General features: G+C 41.6%; 1 protein-coding gene across 1 annotated transcript; it reads left to right on the top strand.

The window, feature by feature from the left end:
* The first annotated feature begins 9,836 nt into the window (after positions 1-9,836).
* LOC120942669 (gamma-crystallin M2-like) lies at positions 9,837-16,716 on the top strand. The gene is made up of 3 exons (XM_040355610.1): positions 9,837-9,944; positions 14,951-15,199; positions 16,413-16,716. Exons 2-3 carry the CDS (start codon positions 14,951-14,953, stop codon positions 16,686-16,688), a joined length of 525 nt encoding a protein of 174 aa, XP_040211544.1. The 5' UTR covers positions 9,837-9,944; the 3' UTR covers positions 16,689-16,716.
* Positions 16,717-19,086: the final 2,370 nt, after the last annotated feature.

Raw genomic sequence — 19,086 nt, forward strand, 5'->3', positions numbered from 1 at the left:
GGCATTTGTACTTTCCTAGCTTGTTAGGTTCTCAATAAATGAGATAGGCCATCAGTACATCAGATGTGATACATTTTTATGATTTGCACTATAGCTTGTAGACTCTAAAATTTTCACACAGACCAAATAATTTCCACACATTTTGGGTTATTTTTACCAAAGATATGCAGCAGTATAAATTGTGGCCAAAATGTATGAAAAAAAGTACTAATTTTCTACATTTTATCACAGAAATTAAGATTTTTTTTTTTCAAAATGATTGATATTTTTTCATTTATAGCGCAAAAAATAAAAAAACCCAGAGGTGATCAAATACCACCAAAAGAAAGCTTTATTTGGATGAAAAAAAGAACAAAAAAAATGATTTGGGTACAGTTTTGCATGACTGAGTAATTGTCATTCAAATTGTGAGAGCACGGAAATCTGAAAATTGGTCTGGGCAGGAGGGGGGGGGGGTTATGTGCCCAGTAAGCAAGTGGTTAATGAACTAAATTTAAAGCTCCAGGGCAAGAATAATTCCATCTGTGATTTGATGACCGATGTCCGCTCCTTACAGAGAAAACTGGATTTGTTCAAGGAAGATCTGCAAGGAGAGTGCGTGCATTTCACAAAGGTAAACAAACAGATTCAAGGAAAGAGAGATGTTTCTTCTTTTGTTGACTTCATAAATAAACTCATTAGAAACTTCAGTAAAAGGTTTGATAGCTTTAGTCTTGGACAGCAGATCCTCCTGTTCATCCACAATCCATTACTCATTAAAGATGTCCGAGTGTTTTCAAAAGAGGTGACACAGACTTTCAAGTGGGCACATGAGGGATCTCTACAGACAGAAATAATTGACCTGCAAAAAAATGTTGCCCTAAGAGAGAACTTTGGAGGAACTGATCCTGCTAGCTTCTGGGACTGATTTCCCTTGTCTAACCAAGGTAACACTACACACCTTGACCATGTTTGGATCGACGTACAGCTGTGAGTCAGCTTTCTCCAATATTAACATTATTAAAACAAAGTATCATTCCAGGCTCACCAATGAGCACCTTCATATGTGAATGAGAATGGCAGTAACTCAATTTAAGCAAAGATTCAAACTACTGGCAGGACAAGCAAAAGCCCATGTTTCTTACTAGACAGGGTTTTTGCATGGTAAAAAAATTCAAATAAAACGCGGTTATTTCTTTTACTTGAAAAATGGAGGTACTTTTTATGTTTTATTATAGAGTTATTGATTTATTTCCATATTGTTTTTGTTAAAAATAGTTGTTTGTTTTCCATATAAAGACAAGAGCAAATGTAAAGCTATCCTAGTTCCAACTGTCCACATGTTTAATGTTGTAACTGAAACTTGACAATAAAGATTGTTGAAATGCTAAGGAAATTGTACATCTCTCATATTTTGATAGACATTCAGTGACTACAATCTTTTTGAGTTATAGCACAGACTTGAGATTCGGACCTCGGCCCAAAGAACATTTTGGCGACCGAACGTCCTTGAATTTTAATTCAGTACCCCTGATATAGAGGATGGGATAAATAGCTCAATCTCAGAAGGGATTGTTAGAACTGGAGAGAGTCCAAAGAAGGGCAACAAAACTAATAAGGGGACTACAGGACCTCGATTACGAGGAACGACTGCAAAGACTAAATCTATTCTCGCTGGAGAAATGATGCTTGAGAGGAGATATTGTCGTGGATGATTCTAAAATCCCTATTTTCAAATTAGGCTAATTCTTTTTATTATTAGAATCACTGAAATTTGTTTTCATACGCATTATGCATATGTATGTATGGGAATGATCAATACTGCTTATTTTCCTTGATAAGATTTGTCAGATATGTTTTTAAAGTATATTTCAACTTGGATGGATATACAAAAGGGATAAAGGAAAAGTTCATCTTCCATTTTCTCCTTCTGCTTCTCATCTTTCGAATGTGTTCAGCCCTTCCCCCCCTATTGCATTCCTAGATGGCTTTTATTCCAAAACCCCCTTCTCGTTCCTTGCTCTGTATGGAAGAGAGGAACCCCCCCCCCCCGTGTGAAGCTTGTGGAGGAAACTTGCTGAGCTGACAAAGGACTTTTTATGACACGTGGATTTTCAAGAAGACCATGGAATAGGAAACCATGCCTTATATGAACTGACCAATGAGAAGCTTCATGCCAAGGACAAGCCACACAGGGGAGGAGGGTAGAGTGGGTGTATAATGTGAACCAATTAATGCATGTTTTGTGAATCTATGCTTTTAATAAAGCTGTGGGGGCCATAGCTCAGGCCCTCTCTTGGCTGTTGAACGTTGGAAGGTGAGCATGTGAAATCTTTTTGTCTGGATTGCATGCTCTCATTAATTTGAATCAGGCGGTAGAATGGGTTCCTCCCTGAGAAATTGTGTCAGGAAAATAATTGGTCCACATCAATATGATAGTGATTTACAAATACCTCAATGGCGGTCCCAGCATAGGAAAAAAAATATTCAGTCTCAAGGAGTGTAAGAGGACACACTATGAGATTGGAGGAAAAGCTTTAGTTTAGCCTTAAAGGGGTTGTATGGGTTCAGTTTAAAAAAACAAAAAAACAAACAAACATGTTATACTTACCTCCACTGTGCAGTTCGTTTTGCACAGAGTGGTCCCAATCGTCCTCTCCTGGGGTCCCACGGCAGCTCTCATGGCTCCTCCCTGCAAGAGCTAACCCCCTCTGGGAAGCTCTCTCCCAAGGGGGTTACCTTACGGGTGCGCTCCCGTGTGATACACACTCGCGGCCATAGCCGCCAAGTGTATGACTCGGCCCCACCCCCCCGGCGCGCTGCGTCATTGATTTGATTGACAGCATTGGGAGCCAATGGCTGTGCTGCTATCAATCTAACCAATGAAGAAGCCGACAAGCCATTTGGAAAGTGACACAGGAACGAGCCCACAAAAGTTCGAGGCTCAGGTAAGTAAAACGGGGGCACAGGGGGGCTAGAGAGTGCAAGGTGTTTTTTCACCTTAATGCATAGGATGCATTAAGGTGAAAAAACATGAAGGTTTTCAACCACTTTAAACTGTGCAGGGGGTTTTCACTTTCAAGGCAATAAGGATGTGAAACTGTCTTCCACAGAGCACTGCACCCTGAGCCCACCCAGTTGTGTGACAACAGTGAATGAATATTCACTATTGTCACATTGATCCTCCTCTTGGCCAATCAGGAAATTGGTCCTGAGACCCATCATCCTGGCTGAAAGGAGGAGGACGCACGACAGAAGCCACCATGCTGCAGAGGCTGAGGAGACTCGATGGAAGCCACCGCCCACCACCTGTAGGAACGATGCCCACCTGTGACCTACATGTGGTAAGTGCCGGGCTGGATGACCGAACGACCAACCTCCTAAAGGAGGGTTTGGGGGGTGGTACGGGTGACCCGACCGACCGACAGTGTGTGGGGTGTGTGCCGGGGGGTTGGTTGTTTGCCACCCCCACAAAAAATGTAAAACACCAGCTGCCACACCATCTGGCTGCAAGATTATAAACATTTATTTTAAATCACATCAATGATGTTGTTCTATATAGGTAAAAGATTTTGGGCACAATATAACCTTCCTCAAGTTAGAAACACTGAATAAAGTGGCATTTCTACTAGTATACAGTATGTACACACAGACACCAGACGCATAGTTTCACTCAGTAAATACATAGTAATACAAAACATGAATTTAGAAAACATCTTCTCTGGACTATTACCCATGCCCACTACACAAATCACTATACATATACTATATATACATACATACCGTAAATAACAAATAACATAAAAATAATCCATCTTTAAGTAGTTCTAAAGCGGGCGCAGAGGGCGGAGTCTAGTCACTTGCTGCGTCCATTGACACAGACAGCGGGGCTCGAGAGCGAGCACCCACGGGTGCCCCCATGGAAAACGGCTTTAAGTGGGGCACCTGATGAAAAGGAGGTGCCTGAAGCACCAGTGGGGGACCCCAGAAGAAGAGGATCAGGGTTGCTCTGTGCAAAATCATTGCACAGAGCAGGTAAGTATAAGATGTTTGTTATTTCAACACAAAAAAAAAAGCTTTAGAACCACTTTTAATAAAACATACTTAAGTTTGGATTAGAATGAGGAATAATCAGAACCTCTGTTAGTTTTCTATCGCTTTGTGTGTTTGTAGTTTAAGAAAGTTCTCCTAATTTCTTGTATATTTTACAGATCTCGACCAGAACAGCGTGTAAATAAAAAAGTCCACATCTATTTAAAAGTTTAATTCAGAATTGAAAGTGAAAGGAAATACCCCCAGTATGGACAAATATATAACTATCTCAAAAAAATTCTAGAAGATTGTAGAAACATTGTATTGCTGTCTATATCTGCCATGAGGCAGATAAAGTGAGGGGTGTTAAACAAAATAGCACATGAGAACAATATTTAAACTATGAAAGAAAAAGAACCTCAGCAGGGATAAATACAGATTTTAAAGTGGTTCTAAAGTCTAAACATGTTTTACCTTAATGCAGGGGTGTCCAACCTTTTGAAGAGCGAGGGCCACTTAAGCGACTTAGTAACCAGTCGCAGGCCACAATGAGCAGATGACAGGTCTGCGTCCACTCTGCGTATGCAAAGCGGACACAGACACAGCCCACTCTACTCTATGGGCCCTCTCACCTGATCAAATGAAAGGGGACGGATCCACTTCTGTTTTTTTAGTAGATCGGATGGGAAGTAGGCAGGTCTAATCAGACACAAGTCTGTTTACATCTGCCACTCCATAGAGGTTAATGGAGGGTCTGATTGGGTCAGACAGATCATGTTAAAGGGGTCCAAGGCTACATTTACACTGATGGTCTGCGGTCTACCCACACCGTGGATGCAGTGCAGTGCACCTGTGGCTTTCCTGCAGGTTAGCTGTACTTTGCCATAGAATTCTATCATATCATGCAGGTGTGGTGCACTTTCTGAAAGCGCCCCAACCCGCAGGTAAAACCAGAAGTCTATGACTTAGTGGAGGTAAGCCGCAGGCACTACACCTGCAGATCAGTTTGAAAGCAGCCCAGTACCACTGCAGAACAGATATGTCCATATGTACACTGTAATTTTAGTAATAAACTTGCTGTCCCAGGCAGAGTGCATTTGGTATCACTCCACCTATGACAGGAGCCAGTGCTATACAGGAAGCATTGGCTTATGCGGCTCTGCTCAGTAGCTGCTTGCTTTCTCTACCACTGGCTTAATTCACAACTGATGCTCTGGGATGATGGGTAGGCAACCTGCATTCTGGGCTTGCCAACCCGCCATCCTACAGCAGGAGGTCGCGGGCCACATCAGAGGGCTCCACGGGCCACATTTGGCCCCCGGGCCACTGGTTGGGCACCCCTGCCTTAATGTATTCCCTGCAATAACCTGTTGCCGCCCACGCTATAGCCGAATGACCGTAACAGTGTGGGATTACTTTGCAAACTTTACCTTCCTGAAGGACTTATCACAGATCGGGGTAAAGGGCCAATCACAGTTGCCCTTTACCATCTGATCAGCTGTGTCCAATGACACAGCTTTTTCCTTCTCTCCTCATGCTGTCAGAAGAAAGTCGATAACCGACTTGTGTTAAAGGGACTTCAGAACTGATAATCAGGGCACTCATTATCAGTGACCTTATTATCAGTGCAGCCCCAACAGTGCCCACCAGTGCTGCCAATCCATATCCTGCAGTGCTGCCAATCAGTGCTGGCAGTGCTGCGGGAGGCAAGGGGGAGGATCAGGGAAGTACACAGGGGCCAAGGTGCAGCAAGACCTAGATAGGAGGGGGTGGCATATAAAGGAACCAATGCCCTCCATTTTCCTCCTGCAGCTGCTGAATGCCAGCGAGAGGGAGTAGCTGGCATTCAGTTGCTACGGGAGAAAAATGGAGAGCATCGGTTCCTCTATATGCCAACTCCCACCAGTGCCAGCACTACCTTCCCTTCCTAAAATAGTACTGACCAGTCTGATTCCTACACTGACCTGCCTGACCACTACATTGACCTACCTGATTCCTATACTAACTACTATGCTTACCTACCTGTCCACTACACTACACTACCCACTACACTGCACTACCCACTACACTGCACTACCCACTACACCGCACTGACCACTACACCGCACTGACCACTACACTGCACTGACCACTACAATACACCACACTGACCACTACATCACACTGACCAGTACCCACTACACTACCCACTATACTGACCACTACACTGCACTGACCACTACCCACCACACTACCCACTACACTGACCTACCTGTTTCCTATACTGACCACTAACACTGACATACCTGATTCCTACACTGACCACTACACTACACTGCACTGACTACTATACCACACTGACCACTACACCAACCACTACACTGATCACTACACTACACTGCCCTCTGCCCACTACACTGACCACTACACCAACCACTACACTACGCTGACCATTACCCACTACACTACACTGACCACTACCCACTACACTGCACTAACCACTACCCTCTACACTGCACTGACCACTACCCACTACACTGTCCACTACAGCATGCTGACCCCTACACTATGATGTCCACTATCCTACCCACTACACTGCACTACCCATTACACTATGCTGACCACTACACTATACTGTACTACCCACTACACTGTCCACTACACCATGCTGACCACTACACTACACTAACCACTGCACTGCACTGACTACTACACCAAACTGACCACTACTCACTACACTACACTGCACTACACTGATCACTACATTGCACTACCCACTACACTACACCACCCTACCCACTCCGTGACTGCACTATCCACTTCACTGTCCTACCTATAGTATTCCTATACTGACCACTACACAGTATGACTCTAACCGCTTGTTCACTCTCTCTCTGGCTGGTTGCTTCCTCTCCCCAGACCATGTGCACTCCCTCCAGGCCAGCAACATGACTTGTCTCTGACAAGGGAGTCTCACCTGCAATTTGTCTATGCTGACTTATGGGGACAAACCATGTGTGTGAATTCCAGTTTAGCTTCTGCTAGAAGGTGACACATTGCTTTTCTTCTACTGCTGCTTTAAAGCGTTTGTGAGCAGTGCAATATGTAGTTGGAGCTTTGTGTGGGTGTGGCTCTAGTGTGGGCAGGGGCACAGGGGGCCCCATGATCTCCTATTGCCCGGGGGCCCTATGAATTTTTAGTCCCCCTGGTGCTTCCTATTAGTGCCCATCAGTGCAGACTATCAGTGCCTATCAGTACAACCTCATCAGCGCACATCAGTGAAGAAGAAAAATTACCTGTTTGCACAATTTTATAACAAACTATGAAAAAAAATTAAAAACCCAGTGCTGATCAAACAGCACCAAAAGAAAGTTCTATTTATGTGAAAAAAATGATAAATATTTAGTTTGGGTACAGTGTTGCATGACTGCGCAATTGGCATTTAAATTGGGACAGCGCTGAAAGCTGAAAATTGACTTTATACTTACATGAGCACTCACTTGATCCAGTTCTGTGCTCTTCTGGCTCTCTCCGCACTCACAGACTCTGCTGAAGCAGTGGGTGCCATTGGTTCCTGCTGCTGTCAGCCAAATCCTGTGATGAGAGAAAAAGGGGCTGGGTCGAGCCAAGCTGTCTGTGTCTATGTACGCAGGAAGTGCGACCCTGAAGTGGCTTACCATGGTGCCACACTAAGAAGAGAGGAGCAGCAGGGGACCAGAGAAGGGGCAAATCGGGCTTGCAATGTGCCATTCCATGGCGCAGGGCAGATAAATGTATCGTGCTTGTTATTTTAAAAAAAATGCTTTCGATTTTTACAATTACTTAAACTTAGCAGAATTTTGATCTGTTCCTGCTCTCTCTCAAATTGATCACTGTTCTCAATAGGGTGACCACGTGTCCCGGATTGCCTTTGATTGACTTTGAGGACCTCCTCAAAGTTGAGGACTACAGGTCCCAGCATGAACTCCCCCCCAGAGCTGAAGATGTAAGACCCCCTGCCCCCCAAATAGTGAAGAACTACAGGTCCCAGCATATACCTGTGAAATCTGGGATCTGTGAAAATGGGATCACACCCTTAGATCTCAAGGGTTTCATGCTGGGTGTTGTAGTCCTTCAAATTGGGGGGGTCACATCTTTAGATATTAGGAGTTCATGCTGCAACTTATAGTCCTTCACTTTTGGGGGGAATGTAACCCCCAAAAGTGAAGGACTACAGGTCCCACCATGAACCCCTCAGAGCTGAAGATGCGACCCCCCCCCAACTAGTGAAGAACCACAGGTCCCAGGATGAACCAGTGAAAACTATGGGGGGGGGGTTACAAAGTAATTGCATATTTAAGATTTAATAACTCACATATATGATATATGGTTAAAATAAGAGAGTTCTATTGTCCAGAGCGAAAGCTTTAACATAACACACCTTTATTAGAGCTTATACAAAGTCTAATCTAACACACAGAACATATCAATAGTCTCAAACAAAACCGTAGGTTAAAATACATACATTTACATGAATGAATCTAGAGCATATTCCTCTAAAACATTAGATTACAAGCGTGTGCTACACGTAGGTATAAAATGCCTATACCATATTTACCCTTTAGACTCATCCTTCAAGCCATCCTTCCATAAAGTGAATTTATTTTGCCTCTGCAGTCGAGTACATCTCTCTATGCTGACGTCCCATTGGTTGGCCTAGCTAGGATCATGATTGGAGGCCTGACTACATAAGTCAGCCCCCTTTCATGCAAATCCTGGTTTCTATATCCGGTAGCAGATTAAAGTGACCTTTCCCATGCTTAAACAGGATGGGGCTATCTTGATTGAACATCCCAGCATGGGGTCCATCACATAAGGTGGTTTAATTCACTGGCTCCAAAATGTCTGGTATCAAACAAAGGCTTGGCTATGTACTAAATGCCATGAATTAGCATGCTAAATGAACAATACACTTTGTACTCTGACTGAAATGTCTTCAGCCCCTACTCAGAGAAATATATTCATAATTAGAATATATATATTTATATTCATACACAGACACAGCCATATATATATATATATATATATATATATATATATACACATACACACACATATATATATATATATATATATATATATATATATATATATATATATATATATATATACATATACACACATCTCTGCTTAATTTAGATTACCCAAAAACCATATGGCAACAGGGGGGTCACAATTTTTTTTTTAGAAAAAAGTTATCTTTTTATTTAGGAAGGGGGGGGGGGGGTCCCTGAATGGCAGTTTGGAAATGTGGTCACCCTAGTTCTCAAGCATTACATGAAGCATATCTACTGGTGAGCTGTCATAAACATCCTTATCTTCCACTTATGACAATTCATCTGGCGAAAACGACCACAACAGATATCATAGCCATTGCTCTTCATATGGTTGTATAATTACATGTAGAGTACCCTAAATGCAATTCTGAATATAAAACAACAGTTGTTTACCTAGCACTCGCTGGAGGTGAAACATACGTTTCTAGGGTGATGGAGATCACACGACCAGCTCATTGTGTAACACAAACAATGGCATATGACCTTTAAAATCATGCATGGAAAACCCAAGCTATAGTATGGGGTCACTGCCAGCTATTTCTACTTGTTCCTATTGTCTGTTTTTTTTTTTTAATTATATGACTTGTATCAAATAACTGCATAGAAAATGTATGTAAATAGCTAACAAAAGGCTACTAAAACGGCTCATTCAGTGTCAGTAGTATTGTTGTCAAAAGAATATTGTAGATGTACATACATTACCAAGCACAAAGCAGAACTATCAGCTCCTGTCACTCTGTTAACTGGCCTCAGTTGTATAGTCTGTGCAATGTATATAAAGAGAACTCACTGCTCTTAGCTGTTCTTTAATGGTGACAGCTCACTGCCCCATGTTCAAGGAAATTTAAGTCAAGCAAGGTAACGGGATGTACATATCTTAAGCTCTGTAAATAATAGGCTATGCATAGGTATATTTATTATATGGATATATTTAACTACGTATCAAGTCTTGACATTATCAAAAGTGATGGTATTATTGCAAATTATTTTAACTCAGAAATTCTATGTTAGGACTTCAAGACAGTTGCGTACTTTGAAATGCTGTTTCTGATCAAATTGTCTAAAATGGAAAGACAAGGTGAAGCTCTGCCCATAATCAAATCACGTACAAGCAAAAATTATGCTTTTTTTTTTTCTTTTCCTTGCATGTGATTGGATATTCTTTGCAAAGTGAAATTTCACCACATTAACTAAGCTCTGGGAAGATTTCCCTTGCAAAGTGCAACTTCACTTGTAAACTAATTTCCCTTTAGTAAATAAACCCTAAAGTCTTCGAATGAATATTGGTTTGACAGAGTGCAATCTTTTAGCCAGATTCATAGAGAGTTACGCCGGCGTATCAGTAGATATGCCGTCGTAACTTTGAATCTACGCCGGCGTTAATTTAAGCGTATTCTGGAAACCAGATACGCTTAAATTAGGCTAAGATACGAGCGGCGTAAGTCTCCTACGCGTCGTATCTTAGGGTGCAATTTTTCCGCTGGCCGCTAGGTGGCGCTTCCGTTGAGTTCGGCGTAGAATTTGTAAATGACTAGATTCACGAACGTACGTGCGCCCGTCGCAGTAAAGATACGCCGTTTCCGTAAGAGATACGCCGCGTAAAGATAAAGCTGCCCCTAGTTGGCCTAGTCAATGTTAAGTATGGCTGTCGTTCCCGCGTCGAAATTTGAAAAATTTATGTCGTTTGCGTAAGTCGTCCGTAAATGGGGCTGGACGTAATTTACGTTCACGTCGAAACGTCGAAACCAATACGTCCTTGCGGCGTACTTTGGATGCACACTGGGATATGTACACGGACGGCGCATGCGCCGTTCGTAAAAAACGTCAATCACGTCAGGTCACGAGTAATTAACATAAAACACGCCCCCCCATCCTCATTTGAATTAGGCACGCTTACGCCGGCCGCATTTACGATACGCTGACGTAAGTTAGGAGGCAAATACTTTGTGAATACAGTACTTGCCTCTCTGACTTAAGGCGGCGTAGCGTAAATACGATACGCTACGCCGCCTTAAAGTTGCGGCGGCGTCTCTGAATCTAGGTATTTGTTCCTAAAAGTGCATGTACGCCGTCGTAGGTCCGAATGAGAGCCGTCGTATCTATGCGGCTGATTCTTAGAATCAGTTACGCATAAATTTGGCTAAGATACGAGCGGCGTAAGTCTCTTACACCGTCGTATCTTAGTTGCATATTTACGCTGGCTGCTAGGTGGCGCTTCCGTAGATTTCTGCGTTGAATATGCTAATGAGCTAGATACGCCGATTCACGAACGTACCTGTCCCCGGCGTAGCAAGATACGTTGTTTACGTAAGACATACGCCGGCGTAAAGTCACCCCTCATAAAGCAGGGGTAAGTCATGTTAGATATGGGCATAGCAGGGCGGAAGCAACGTCAAAACGTCACTTCTGCCCATGCTTCTTAAAGGGACATTTTCTTGTTGTCATTTTTTCAAATCACACATTTTTTATTTTTTTTTGCATTTTAGGCTCCATTAACACCTAGGCGTTTTAACGCCTGAAGCGCGACGCTACAATACGCCGGAGGGTCGAAATTACATTAGTCTCTATGGAGACTGTTCACATCTCAACGCCGAACGCTGAAACGACGATCGCCTGAAGCTCAAACAAGGCCCAGACCCTTTTTTGTCGCGCGTATCGGGCGGTTTGGGCGTTTCCATTACCCATAGAAAGTAATGGAAACGCTCGATTCAAGCGACTTGCGCGACAACGGGCGTTTGCTACGGGCGTTTCGTCGCTTTAATCAATAGAACTTGTCGCCCATGCAGAAGATTAAAAAAAATCTACCAACATAGCAACAAGTGATGAAAAGATGATAATTTTTCCTATTGGCTAAAATAAAAAACGTCGAAGTAAAAAACGTCGGACAACGCTGTATGCAAACGCGCAAATAAGCATGAATACGCGCGACAAAACGCCGGAAAAAAACGACCGACGCTCAGGTGTGAATGCAGCCTTAGTCTAAATATGAGATCTGAGGTCTTTTTGAAAAAAAAAAAATGTAATTGCCCCGTCCCGACGAGCTCGCGTGCAGAAGCGAAAGCATATGTGAGTAGCGCCCACATATGAAAACGGTGTTCAAACCACACAAGTGAGGTATCACCACGATTGTTCGAGCGAGAGAAATAAGCCCTAGCCCTAGACCTCCTCTGTAACGCAAAAGATGCAACCTATTGCGATGACCACCATTTTATTCTCTAGGGTGTTAGAAAAAAATATATATAATGTTTGGGGGTTTTAAGTAATTTTCTAGCAAAAAAAACTGTTTTAACCCCCTTAGCGGTATCCCCGAGCGTGACTCGTGGAGTTTTTTTTATGCTAGGATCGGTATCCCCGAGTCACGCTCGGGGTGGATGTGCAGAGCCTGCAGCGGAATTCCTTACCTTCTCCAGGCAATCCTGCGATGATCTCCCATTGCTGTGATCGCCACCGAGATCCCCGCCGCGCCGTCCATCGGTCATGTGACTTCCTGGTTCTGTTCCCTGCAGCAGCAATGGTGCATGGGAGCGGAACTGGGAGGGAAATTCAAATGTTGCACAAACACAAACATATAAAAAGGAGGTGATACAATGTAATCTGAGAGGATAAATAAAACCCTTTGAAAACCCTTTGAAAACCCTTTGAAAACCCTTTGAAAATGGCATTAAAAAAGCGCTGTCCTACAAATGCGCTTTTGGATCAGCTGAGCGACAGCGTCACGGAGTTGTTTGCAGAACAAAGCGACAGTGAGTCGTGGGGAGATTTGTCATCTGACTCTGACACCGACACTGATCCAGAAAGTGACAATGCCGATGATCCCGCACCTGACCTAAGTGATGTGCACACTTGATGCCCTATAGACAGCGATGCAGACCAGGCAGCGCCCCCGAGGTTCCGATTCACTGGATCTCCTGGGATGAAGGTTGATGTGGAGAGTGACAACCCTCTGGCGTACCTGAAACTATTTCTTTCTGAGGAGGTCATTTTAAAAATTGTGACAGAGACCAATCGATACCACGATCAGCAATCCGCTACGCTGCGTGCCAGATTTTCCAGATCCAGAAAATGGGAACCGGTCACTAAAGAGGACATCTGACAGTTTCTGGGACTCATCATCCTTCAGGGGGTGGTGGGCAAACCGCTCCAGAAATGGTACTGGACCACCAATAAGATACTGGCCACTCCATTTTTTGGCACCGTGATGTCTGAATATCGTTTTTCACTCATTATGAAAAATTTACACTTCGCCAACAACGAAGAGTTTGATGAGGCCACGCATCCTGCGCCCAAACTAAAAAAAATCTGGGAGGTGTGCCAGATGATTGTCGCCAACTTCCAGCGGACCTACGTGCCAGAAAGGGATGTCAGTGTGGACGAAAGTCTGATGGCCTACAAGGGACGCCTGAGCTGGATCCAGTTTATTGCATCCAAAAGAGCGCGCTTTGGCATAAAATGTTATATGCTCTGTGAATCATCCACCGGATATATCTGGAATGCGGTCATTTACACCGGGAATGGTACCAAGTTCAATCCCAGGTACAGCTGCTATGGGATGGCCACATCGTCTGTCCTTTCACTGCTGGACCCATTGCTGAACCAGGGATATTGTGTGACAACGGACAATTTTTATACATCTCCGGAACTTTATGAGGTTTTGCTCCTCAACAAAACGGATGGGTATGGTACCGTTAGGCCAAACCGGCGTGACATGCCATCAATGTTTAGCAAGAAAAAACTAAAAAAAGGAGAGATTGTTGCCTTTCAAAAGGGTAAAATGATGGCAATGCGATGGCGAGACAAAAAGGACGTGTGTCTCATGAGCACCGTGCACAGCACCTCCACTACCATGGTCCGCACAAAACACGGAAAAGATGTGCTGAAGCCGCAAGTCGTGATCGACTATAATCACACGATGGGAGGTGTCGACCGAGCCGATCAGGCAATGACATTTTACCCGGCGATGCGGAAACAACAGAAGAAATACTACAAAAAAGATTTTCAGGCATCTCTTTGAACAATGCCTTTGGAACGCCTATAACCTTTATAAAGCAAACACGAACATACCTCTTGTTCATTCTGACTTTATATAGAAGGTGGCTGAGCAGATTTTTGTCAACCACCCAACGCCATCAGTATCTGCTAACAGACTCAGACGACGCGCTGTTGACATTGGCAATCCAGAACGCCTGATAGGTCGTCATTTTGTAGACTTCATACCGCCAACCGCACAAAAGTTAGCACCTACCAGGATGTGCGTCGTTTGCTGTTCCAAGAGGGATGGCAATGAAAAAAAAGTCCAAAAGGAAACAAGGTACTATTGTCCAGATTGCAACGTCGGACTTTGTCTAGTTCCATGCTTCAAACTGTTTCACACTCAGGATGTGTATTGAATTTCTTTGTTTGACAAATTTCATTATTTTTCATTGCATTATTGAATAAAATTATATTATTTATTAGATTATAATTCATGTGTTTGTGTTTCAAATTGATCACATCTGGAATGTCTACTAGAGTCTTGTTTTGGTCAGGTTTAAGTAAGTAATTACTAAGAATTGCAGGCCTATAATACATATCACCAAATTTCCATGCAAAAAATTGTACCGCTTTTGGTACGTAATTCCAGACAGAATCATACCGCCAGGGAGGTTAATCTAGTAAACACCTAATCTGAAAAACAGGCAAGGTCCTTAAGTGGAGAGCAAATAAGAGAAGTTCATTGTAGGGTTTACATACATGTAAATGTAAAACACTGTAGATTTAATATTTAGCTGTGTTTGAGTCAGAAATGTATTACTACCGCCTATTTTTTTTTTTCTTACATTGCACATATGTTCTTTATGATAATATTTTTTATTTATCAATTATAGATGCAGATATTCTTCTACGAAGACAAGAACTTCCAAGGCCAATATTATGAGTGTACTAGTGACTGTTCTAATTTCGGCTCTTATTTGAGTCGATGCAACTCTATTCGAGTTGTACAAGGAAGTTGGATGATTTATGAGCAGGCCAATTACAGGGGCTACCAGTACTATATAAAGCGTGGAGAGTATCCAAATTGCTCACATTGGATGGGTTTCAGTGATTCTATTAAATCCTGCTTTGCAATTCCACAAGTAAGTCTTGTCTTTCCTTATAAGAGTTTAGTTAGTCTATTGTAGAGAATACATTATGGTGCATTATTGATTATTGATTTGATGTAATTAAATCCTTAAAAAATAAGTGCACTTTTAGACCCTGTGTCCGCAGCTAATCAATCCCACCCTCCCCCTTCACAGATGGATATATAATGAGATGCAACAATGATGGTTGCCACGCGATAGAGCTGATGAGCATGCTTATTTCCTATGATACTCAGTGCAATCTAGTGGCCACAATGCTGTATTTTCCCTTTACACACATTAGGTTTGATGGAGATATAGCCTAAGAACATTCGATTTTGCCCCGTTTCCACAGAAATACTTTACATGTAGTTTCGATGAATGAACAGCTATGCAAACTTTTTATAAATACACCCCTAAGTGTTAAAGCAGAACTAAACCCTCTTATAATTTTCAGCCAAAGAAGCTGCCATCTTGGCTGCTGTTTGATCATCAACTACCATGATGTTGCACGTGTGATCAGTTATGACACCAGCCATTTGAAGGTTTGACAGTTTGGTTGAAAGCACAACTAATTTAACTGTTTTTTGAAACTGGTAATTTAATGGGGTTAGTTCTGCTAAAGAAGGACACAGATGTAAGCAGTTACATACAATTACAAGGTTAAAGGGGTTGTAAAGGTTTGTTTTTTATTTTCTAAATAGGTTCCTTTAAGCTAGTGCATTGTTGGTTCACTTACCTTTTCCTTCAATTTCCCTTCTAAATGTTTTTTTTCTTTGTCTGAATTTCTCACTTCCTGTTTCTCCTCAGTAAGCTTTCCACCATCATTCGAGCGGTGGAAAGTCAGTCAGAACAGCTTACTGAACAGCTTACTGAGGAGAAACAGAAAGTGAGACATTCAGACAAAGAAAACAAAAAACATTTTGAATGGAAATCGAAGGAAAAGGTAAGTGAACCAACAATGTACTAGCTTAAGGGAACCTATTTAGAAAATAAAAATCGAACCTTTACAACCCCTTTAAGCTGTAAGGCATTGCAGAAAGATATCAAGATAAGAAATGTACCAAACTAACCAATTATATTTAGTTTTTGCTAATCATTTAAAAAACTATTTTCTTCATTGCTATAGCCCTAATAAATAAGCTCATATGTTTTTATTTATGTCGCAGATGTAAAAATGTATTTATTTTTAGCTAACGTGTTCTCTATCTGTTTTCTACTGTTACAGTACAAAGGATCTTACAGGCTGAGGCTCTATGACAGAAATAATTTTGGAGGTAAAATGTTGGAGGCCACGGATGACTGCTCTTCCGTGTCTGATCGTTTTAATCATCATGACATCCAGTCCTGCAATGTCTTTGATGGCTATTGGATTTTCTATGAGCTTTCCAACTACAAGGGGCACCAGTACTACCTAAGACCAGGAGAGTACAGAAGATTTACTGACTGGGGTGCTCAGAATGCCAGGGTTGGCTCCTTCAAGCAAATTACAGATTTTCTTTAAATTATCAAAATAAAAAGGTATTAAAACATTTCTGGTCTTTTCTCTGGATTATAACTGTATAATATGAAATGCAATAAAAAAATAAAAATAAAATAAAAGCATGGACAAATGGCATTCAAATCAAATCCTTACAAGGTCCAAAAGGTGTCTAATTACCAGTTGTGTGTTATGTAGCAGTACTGTTAAAGGTTAACTAATCTTTCCTTTGTATATCCATTGTCCCTCAACCAGCACCCCACCAACCCAAATATTACGCTTTCCTGTCCCTATACATGCTGTGTGGCCCATTGGGTGTCCCACAGCATTTTCACTTAAAGTATCCAAACCAGTTTCAGCTTCTCCCATGTATACATACCACATTCTCCATGCCATGGAATCCTTATCCACACCTGAGGTGAAAGATAGACAACTTTTCCTCAGTAATAAATAGAGATTAAGGAGCACATGCATCAAAGAATCAGAGTTTAGCCAGGAAACAAAAAAGGTAAAGGATAAAAGATTGTTGTCATATGAGCCACACAGCAAAAATCTCTGCAGAGGAGTGGGTCGGGTAACTTTATAGGGTTTGGAGAAGTGGAGTGGGGTGATGGTATAAATGTACAATTATACTTTAAGGGCTAAAACTGAGCACAACTGATATTGATTACTCATTTAAAGTCAACATGTAGATTTAAACTACACTCCCTTTGTTTATAACTGTTAACTTTGATTTATTTAGCTCTGGGAGAGGAAATCCTAATAATAAGAATTCACACTGGTAAATCATTTTTCATTAGTTCTATTCACAGCCTTATAATAGACATGAGATGGCATAAGATCTAAATCTTTGTGAGAAACAATTGTTGCATGAAGATGTATTGTCCATCATGTTTGGGAGCCAGGAATCCACAATTGTTAGTTGTTGGCAAGGCAGAAAAAAAATATTAAAATTAGCCTCTATTGCTAATGCTTAACCCTAGACTGAAATACAGTGTGATTACAGGCATACCCCACTTTTAAGTACACAATGGGGTTTATTTACTAAAGCTGGAAACAAGCTGGGGTTAGAAGCTAATTGGTTTCTATGCAGAAGTGAGCCTGATTTTGCAGTTTCTAGCTTTAGTAAATAAACCCTATTGTGAACTTAAAAGTGGGGTATGCCTGTACTCATAAAAAAGTATACATTTGCATTATCATGATATGATCATGTGCAAATGTAATTTGGAAACACACACAATGTAGAGATACATTTTAAGTGTTTAGCAAGATGGTATATCACACCTGTTAAAATAATCAAGAAGAAAAGTCACCATTATGTTGGAGAGGATGCAATGAATGTGGGACTATGTGTCACATTTGGTAGGGATGTATTAGGTGTTCTATCGGGTTGAGGTCAGTACTCTGTGCAGGCCAGTCAAGTTCCTCCATCCCAAACTCACTCATCTATGTCTTTATGGACCTTGCTTTGTGCTCTGGTGTGCAGTCATGTTGGAACAGGAAGGGGCCATCCCCAAACTGTTACCACATAGTTTGGAGCATGAAATTGTCAAAAATGTATTGGTATGCTGACGACTTAAGAGTTCCCTTCACTGGGTCTAAGGGGCCAACCCCCACCCCTGAAAAACAACCCCACACCATAATCTCCCCTCCGCCAAATTATTGGGACCAGTGCACAAAGCAAGGTCCATAAAGACATGGATGTGGGCCAGCGAGAGAGATTTAATTGAAGTTCGATTTTTTTTTTTTTTTGGAGAGGTGAGGCAGGTGGTAAGGGTTTATAATTGTATTTTATGGTGTTGTAAATGCATATGGTAAATATGTATGGTATTAAAATTCAATAAAGATAAAGCAAACAAAAAAAAAAACGAAACAAAATATATATATTGAGTTGTTGAGGGGCAGAAAACACACTCCTTAAAACCTGTCTCTATAAAACCCTTAAAAAAATTACACCACAATGGCAGTAGATGCTTACTTGGAATGGCAGTGGAAAAGTACTTGTCTTTGAGGACTGCGTCACAGCCATTTTTGTGACCTCTTAATTTTTAATACAGTTCTGGCTTTTAAGTTCTGAAGTACTTAGTAAAATGATGTCATTGATTAATATTAGTGGGATGCACAGCTCACGCATCATGTATAGATCAGTAAAACGTAATGTTTTATTTTATATTAAAAGATATGTATAACTATATAAATGACTGAACACTACTGTTCATGTGTAGTCATACTTCATTTGGACTTAAAGAAGGGACAAGAGATCTAAGTATTTAAAGACCATTTGTTACCTTCTATATAAATCATATCTTTACAGCTGAGCTAGGTGAAAAAAAAATGTGATTGTATACCAAATAATAAACACTCAATAGTGTGTATCTGTTTAACACAACTGTGCTATCAATCCTCAATGCTAAAAAAAAGA

This window comes from Rana temporaria, chromosome 6 (genome assembly GCF_905171775.1).
Source record: "Rana temporaria chromosome 6, aRanTem1.1, whole genome shotgun sequence".
Classification (NCBI taxonomy): domain Eukaryota; kingdom Metazoa; phylum Chordata; class Amphibia; order Anura; family Ranidae; genus Rana; species Rana temporaria.